Source organism: Egretta garzetta, unplaced genomic scaffold (assembly GCF_000687185.1).
Source record: "Egretta garzetta isolate BGI_Z169 unplaced genomic scaffold, ASM68718v1 scaffold91, whole genome shotgun sequence".
NCBI lineage: Eukaryota > Metazoa > Chordata > Aves > Pelecaniformes > Ardeidae > Egretta > Egretta garzetta.
This window is the reverse complement of record NW_009258661.1, coordinates 2,715,912-2,724,060: the sequence shown is the minus strand read 5'-3', so window position 1 is coordinate 2,724,060 and position 8,149 is coordinate 2,715,912. Positions and strand designations below refer to the sequence as shown.

At 43.8% G+C, this 8,149-nt stretch overlaps 1 protein-coding gene across 1 annotated transcript in view; it reads left to right on the top strand.

The window, feature by feature from the left end:
- PTPRG (protein tyrosine phosphatase receptor type G) overlaps positions 1–8,149 on the top strand; it is a 413,949-nt gene that overhangs the window by 228,202 nt on the left and 177,598 nt on the right. Inside the window, 1 exon segment of the mRNA XM_035903838.1 lies at positions 4–135. Within this exon segment, the coding sequence (XP_035759731.1) occupies positions 4–135 (132 nt within the window).

Below are 8,149 nucleotides of genomic sequence, written 5' to 3'. Positions count from 1 at the left end.
AAGGACGATTATTTTGTCAGTGGTGCCGGGTTGCCGGGCAGATTCAAGGCAGAGAAAGTGGAGTTTCACTGGGGTCAAAGCAACGGTTCAGCTGGCTCTGAGCACAGCATCAATGGCAAGAGGTTCCCTGTTGAGGTGAGTGGAAAGGCATGCGCTTATGTTCTCGAAAAAAATAAAATCAGAACGTATTGCTGTGGTTTGAGACGACTGTGAAATAGGGCAATGTTTCCTTCAATGAACATATCACTTTCAAGGCCCTTCCGGCCCTTGCAGCACTCTATCTATCATCTGTTACGTGCTTTTGCAATGTCAGCTCGGAGCTCTGCTTTGCTAGCATTGCCAGCTCTCATGTCCCATGGGTTAAGTTGCAAACAGCCACTTTTCTCGTTTCTCCCATAAGCTTTTCATGTGTGGGAGGATCTCCTTGCAAATATCTGCAAAGTGACCTCCTTGTCCTCCAAATCTTTTCTTTCCCATGCTGCTTGCAAACAAATAGCAGCGGTTTGGGAGCCGTTGTGCTGAGACTGCCTTTCATCAGTATTGCTCCCTTGCACACGCATGGCCCTCTCTCTACCTGTATTCAGCTGCGGTCCCTTGCTTTGTACTAACAGGACGTCTACCTAAATCTGTGCAAACAGCTGTGTGTTTGCTCTGCCTCTGCCGGAGCCAGCTGGACCCGAGCCAGCCGTGGGCTGCCAGCCGCCCAGCTATCATAGCAGAGCGCCGTGCCGCAGCGGGAGCAAGGTATCGGCTCTGGCACAGCACCCTGCGAGCGCGGCTGTGTTCAGAGCACGGGGCTGGGCGACAGTCTGCAGCCGGCCACGGGGATGTGCCTCTAGACGGCCAGGATGGGTCCCGGCACCGGGGGCTGCTGTGGCGCCTGGTTGGGCCTTGGCTTGTGACCGATAGTCTTAGGTCTCTCTGTCATCAGTGCAGTGTTTTCTGTGTCGGTAGAGCTTGTTGATACTTTTCACTCTACATTCAAGGTTTTACGTGGTGAGATAAAACAGATGTTATCTGGGATTACCTTTGCCTGTCGGTAAGCGGATAAGCACTTTCAGAGCGTGGCGTGGAGACGTGAGCAGGTTGAGGGGGAGCTGTGCTTGCCCAGAAAGCTCACATGTGAACAGAAACGGTTGTCTTGTGAGCTGGGTCTTGCAAGAACTTGATTCAGCCCCCAGCTTGCCATAATTCCTCGCATGTGGCTTTAGCCAAGTCACTTTTTTAGGACGTGGGAAGGGGCTTCCAAAGCCAAAAGGAGGTAGTAATATAGACTCTGGTGCATGACCAAACCCTCCAATTTTCATCTCCCTGCTCCAACTGCCCCCTCACATGAGAATTAGAAGCTATTTTTTGTCTCCCAATTCTAAACCTGTACGTTGGGTGTTCTGTGAGGCAGAGATTTTTTATTTTCTTACTTTTTAATGAGCTTTTCCAACACCTTCTGGTGATTTCTTACAAGGCACTATCCTGAACACACTGAGAAAAGGCCCAGCTGTTGGCAATACTGCTATTTGTAACCCTATCTTTGGGCAGCAGAAGGAGCACTCAGGAAGTCTACAGAGCCAGTCAACTCCTCTTTTGAGATTCCAGGGAGTGGAGATGGTAAAGGAGCCTAGGCCTTCTTGTTTGTGTCAGAAATAGTATTTCTACTCACAAACCCTTTCCTATGATGCCAAGGCTATTTGATGCTGCCTTGATGAATGGAAACTATTTGGAAAAAAGCAAATTCCCAAGAAATAAATTTTCCTTTGGTTTAGATATTCTTCAGTTTCTTTTCAATTGGTTGGAATATTACTTTTTTTTTCTACTTTAAAATTGAAAACAAAAGAGACTGCCTTTCTGAATTTAGGTCATTTGTTTATGAATGCTGTGCAAAATAAATTGCTGTATCAGATAGGTTTGGTGTTAATCCTAATAATGAAAATGTAATTTTCCAAGTGATTTGTATTCATTGGAATGCCATGAACCTCTGTTCTCTGGCCTTCCTGGGTATGATGGCATTAGCAGAATTCTCACAGCCTTTCCTTTACTGATTTTAAAGGAAGAGCAGTTTCCAAACCAAGCCTTTCCCTGTTGTGATGCTATCTACCTCCTGCCTCAGAAGTACAAGTTTCAATCGTGCTGAAAAGGATTTTCATGGGTGGCTTTTAAAGGGTCCAGTAGGTCTAAGGTGATGAAACTGAGTCCTTGCTGATACATATAAACCTAGTCCTCGTAGTTGGGATTAGACCTCTCAAACAGTAACTGTACATGTATGCATGGTGGAACTTTTAATTTGTAATGCTAATTGTAGTTCAGCTTGCAACTGTCTGATGCAACCCTAATTGCCTGATGCTGGGAGGTCTGTGCCAGAAAAAAAGCTGTACTTCATTTGAGAAGTGGCATTTCTAGGAAGGCTGTAGAAAGGAAGAAACTGAATCCTATCCTACAGAAAGCAAAGCCCAAATCACTCTGATTATTCTGAGCCCGTGGACATAGGTAAAGCTTTTAAGGAGGACACAGGTATTGGCATTCCAGGTCTGCAGCAGTTACGGTGGGGATGCAGCTGAAAGGAAACATTTTCTGAGTCTAATTGTGCAACCAGATGTGGACTATGCAAAACCCATTAGTTCCAAAGCACATCCCAAGGGAACGCAGATAGATCAGCTTCATCCATAGACTGTGCGCTATGCTCATGAAGTTTAGATGTTTTTTCCTCTGGGAAACAAAGTGCTTGCTGGTAGTCTTTTTTCTTGAAGAGGATGCAGAAACTAATTAGAAATGTCAGATATAATACAGAGCATTATTGTTTGACCATGTTGTTTGGTTTTTATTATTACAACTAATGTGTCAGATGGTAAGGCTGTCTACGTTAATTGGTTTCCTTCATTGAAGCCCATCTGGATCATATTTTTTTGTGATTTATATGTTAAATTAGTTGGTAAGATATATGAGAACATCCTTTTGTTTCCTGCTTTAAAGGCATGTTCGATCAAAGGCGTATTATCTTGCAGTACTTTTATGCAGCCGTAGCATATTGTGATTCCTTTTCAAACCATGGCATATGTAATGGTATTCTTTCGTTACGTGGTCTTGATTGCTTACTTATTGATTAGGTTTTCGTTGGTGATCCTTGAGCCTTACAAAGCCATTGTGAGCTTGGCTGACTCTGAAGTAGCATTCGTGAACAGAGATGTCCACGTGCTTCAAACCTCCATCCACAGCCAGGTTCCAGTTTGATACCAGACCTGGTCAGCATTGGCCTGAAGTTTCTTTTTCCCTCCTTCTTGCCATTTTAGCACCATCATCTGGATGAGGCCAGGAACTCGAGTGCTTTGGCGATGAAGATTAAAGCGATACCATTAGCGTATTGCTGTGTAAGTGGAGTGTGAATCCTAATGAGGACGTGGGCTCTGTGCCAGTTTAGAAAAAGTCTCCCTCCTTTTTTCTTCAAGTTAAGAAAAGTTTTTGACATTGCATTCTCTAAATTTTAATGAATTGCTGACTCCTTTGTATTTTGTTATTGTTCTTCTCCACTATAATTACTCAGGCTTTTCTTTTGCTTTCTGAAGTCGAAGCGGTATAAATGAACATGCAAATGCTAGAAACCATTTAAATGGCGAAGTGACAAAATTAAAATAAAGAAGATGAGCTCCCCTCAGGCCAGGAGAGAACCCAGGTTCCCCTCATTAGAGCCAAGAGGAGTAATTGCAGCACTTTAATCTCCGGTGTCACTGCACCGGTTACCAGCCCTGCCTGCGCAGAGCTTGCAGCAAGGCAGGGCACACCATGAGGGCTGCCTGCGAGGAGGGAAACCCAGCGCTTAATATTTCATCGGCAAGCAAAGAGCTGACGTGGCAACGCTGTGCTGTGCTGGCGGAGGTCGGTACCGCCGTCCCAGCGTAACTGTGATTTTTGTGAGCTGCTTCGTACTCATTTTTATGCAAAATGCTGATTATTTCTGTGAAGAGCTGAAATCAGAAGAGTGATTTTAATCATGACTGTGTTAATTTGATGTGAGCTTTGGCTGTTTATGAGCTTTCTCTTTAATCGCGCTAATTGTCAGTTATAATGTGAACACCATTATACAGTAATATACAGTAATTTATTTAGTAAATGAGAATCTTATTCCAAAGACCATACTGCAGTATGCCATAGAGACCTCATCCCTTTAATCTTACATGAACAAACTTGCACTGTCTAGGCCAAATTGGTAATAGGAACATCAACTTGGCTTCTGAAATAGCAGTGCAATTTCATACCCACAAGTGCCAACATGCATGTTTTTGGAGGTCTCGAGTTCTTCTCCATTAAAAAAAAATCCAAAAAACCCCCAACAAAACCCCCCAAACCATCCCAGCAGAAAATGAAAAGCTAACACCCTTTCATGTTGATTAATGAGCTTTTACATTATGATGATAGATTCATTTTACTAAATTATTATTACAAAACAATCATTTGCATTAACAATCTTGCTCTTCTTTAAGCGTGTTTCTTAGAAGGCTTTCCAGGTTCTAATGGTATCTTTGTTCTTGCTGCTGCTTTGATTTTCTTCCTTTTCCCTTTGAATATACATCCTAACTTCAGCGTAGCCTAGATCTACAGCTAGTCTCTCTAATTTGAACGCTCAGATCTCCTTGCCAAAGTTTATCACTGTGTGCTATCCTACCTCTCATTGTATCACTTAAATGTTGATGTTTTATATTATCACAGGCAGAAGACAATCAATGTCATTAATGTAGAAGAAACATGTGGTATTCAGTGCACAAAACCCTTTATTATAGAGAGTAAATTAGGCTAGTTAATGTTCTTTTTTTTTTATCCTGAATGTTAAGTCTTTCTATCACACCTGGAGTCATCTACAGTAGATGTACGCCCAGCCTTTTGTCCACCTGTGGTTGGCAGGGGGATATTTACTTTTTAATGTTAGAACCGGGGCCTTTTCTGTTCTTTAGTTTTACTCTTGGTGCATTTGTAAGTCTGTTCATAATTGTGCATGGTTTTTCACATTAAAAGATGAGCGTATCACAGTATGTTTTCTTGATATACAGGAGAGAACTAACACCCTATGTTGCTGTCTTGCAGCTGGGTTTATTATTTCTGGTATCCAGCACAAAATGGGCCACAAAAATGATCCGGGGGCTGGAGCACCTCTCCTATGAGGACAGGCTGAGGGAGTTGGGCTTGTTCAGCCTGGAGAAGAGAAGGCTGCGGGGAGACCTGATTGCGGCCTTTCAGTACCTAAAGGGGGCCTATAGGAAAGATGGGGAAAATCTTTTTAGTAGGGCCAGCAGTGACAAGACAAGGGGTAATGGTTTTAAACTAAACCAGGGTAGGTTTAGACTAGATATAAGGAAGAAGTTCTTTACAATGAGGGTGGTGAAACACTGGAACTGGTTGCCCAGAGAGGTAGTGGAGGCCCCATCCCTGGAAGCATTCCAGGCCAGGTTGGATGGGGCTCTGAGCAGCCTGATCTAGTTAGCGGTGTCCCTGCTCCTGCAGGGGGGTTGGACTAGATGACCTCTAGGGGTCCCTTCCAACCCAAAACATTCTGTGATTCTATATCTGGTAATTGTAATTTTGCAAAGATAGCTGGTGTTGGTTTCAAGTACAAGTAAAGACTAATTGTGAAACAGGGAGCCAGTGTTGGGTTTATTTCCTTATATTTTGTTTACTAGTTGCTCTTCAAATTTCCTTGCCTCCATCTGGCAGGATGTAGCAAAGTAGAAGTCAATAAATGATGGAGGGACCTAAAGAGGACCATTGGGAATATATCACAGTGAGAGACTTTGACTGTCTGAAGCCATTTTACTGTAATATACTCTCCAAGGACCAAATCCACACTTATTGGGGGATACTTAGAGCTCCCAGTGACTTTGATGGGAGATGTGCTGGTGAAACTCTTGAGTGAGGATTTGGCTCCATACTCATGCTGTCTGTGCTGTAGAGTGTCCAGGGAATTTAGCACGCACTGCTTATTCCATCTACATCTCTTACGGCACCCCTGACTTAAATCAGTCAGACAAGGAGATGGCTTGGGGAATTCCACATTTAATTCCTACACACACACACACACACACCCAGCTGACACTTAGCATGGGGTTTTTTGGTCTTTTTTCTTACAGTCTTCTGTCTCCCTTTTCCCCACAGTCTTTGGGCGTCCAGACTGACATAAAATACTTTAAAAATACAACATGCTAAAAGGCCAAAACTGCTGCTCTGTCTTATCTCCAGTAAAGTAAGATTTTATTCCAGGAGCCTCCGGACTTTACTCCTCTTTGCTCTTCACCGCTTTTAAAACTTTTTCAGGTTTCTCATCGTCAGGAAATCAGTGTGTCACAGTTTTATAACCTAAAATGGATGGATATATTGAGCACATGGCTGAGTTTCCATCATGTTGCGCTGTAAAGACCGTGAGCAGTGCAAATTAAACATCATCTTATAACTGTCTGGTTTACTCTCTTATTTTCCTTAGTGTAGCTGATACGCCATCTCCTCACAGTTGTCTTTAGCGCCTCCCATACACTGACAGGAGAATCAGTTGAGACTTTAATTAATGACTTTATTGCAATCAAGGTTCCATTTTAGTGCGGAATGCTTCATCTTGTAGTAGTGAAATATTTAGTCTCCATCTGGCTGATCTTTTCTGTGAATGCCCTGTGATAATTAAGAAGAAACATGAGAGGATGGTCTGAAATTAAAATATGTTTAGTGGAAGGGTTAGCGCATCTTGGGACTGTTCGTGTGGAGACCCAGATAAAATTTAGGGACGTAACAGCAGTTTGGTTTTATGGCAGCATCTTCCTGCTGCCTGCCAGGCCCCAGTAATTTCTAGAGTGAGTTGCAAATGTTACAGTGCATCCAGAGTTTTATTTTGAAATAACTATCCAGTAACATGAACCAGATATAACTCTTTTCATGTTGTCTGGGAATGTCCTGCTTTCCCCAAAGGATTTCCACCGTCTTGCTGAAAAGGTCGGCGGCAGTAGCGCTGCACTGCAATTACAGTATGTTAATGATGGAGCTAAGAGTTGTACATTCCTCTTAACATAAATCCCTGATTTTCTACATGATTAATTGGAACCTGGAAAGACTGACAAGGCGAAGGAGGATCAGATGGGGTGAAAATAAGAGATAAGAGGCTGACAGCCAGCTCTTGTTGTAAAGGAGAGTTATTTTGAATAGGAGAAAAAAATCAATACAAAGGTTGGAGAATTTGACAGAGTTATAAGAGCTACTTTAATGAAAGGTAGCAGATTCAATAGGATTGTTACTTGAAATGTGGGATTGTCTGAGGTAGAAAAATGGGACTGTCTCTCCCCAGCTGTAAAGGTGAGCTTTACGTGCTGAGCTTACTGGGTACTTAGGCCACTGGATTTACTGGCATTCACTCTGGGCACTCAGTGTGCCAAGAAAAGGGAAAAAACCTATGCATGGGAGCTTGCTAAATTCTGTTCTTCTGGAATAGTTACTTGATTATGGGAGGAGAAGGGAGAGGACAGCAGGTGACAGCTATTTGTGCTGCTTCACTATATTAGGTAGCCACCATGTTAGAGTATCTGGCAGGCTTCTTCAAGGTAAAGTGTTTCACTCTGAGGAGGTGACTTCGTTTGGCCCTGGCTGTAAGGTACAGGCTAGGCCTTTGATAGACTTGAAAGGACAGTTAGCAGGAGCTCTGCTCTGACATGTCCATGTCAGCCTCCTTCCCCCAGCAGCGACGGCGAGAGGCGAGCGCAGGTAGGGAGGCTGTGCGTGCATGGAGGCTTTCTAAGCCAGGTTAGAGGTGAGATGAGCCAGCTGAGCCTCTGTGCATCCCTCTGTGCAAATACATCTCAGATAGAAGCAGCTCTTCGCTTAGTATGGCTCGATATGGGGGCTTCACTAACACTGCAGAAAGAACTTGCTCCTGCAGCTATTAAGAGGGCTATTTGATTGCTCTCGGGGGAAATGGCCACCAAACAGGGAGCCAAGTTTTCCAAAATTGCTTGTAGCTTTTTAATTTTGGGAACTTAGACACAGGAAGGCAGTTTTTTCAGAGTCAAATGCACAGCCATGAAGTGCGTGAGGCTGCAGTCGGGCGTTCCTGCGCTGCAGACTCAGAGCACCGAGCGCGCGGGTCGGGTGTGTTTGCGTGCCATCCCGCGCCAAGGTCGGCTGTACACAAGGG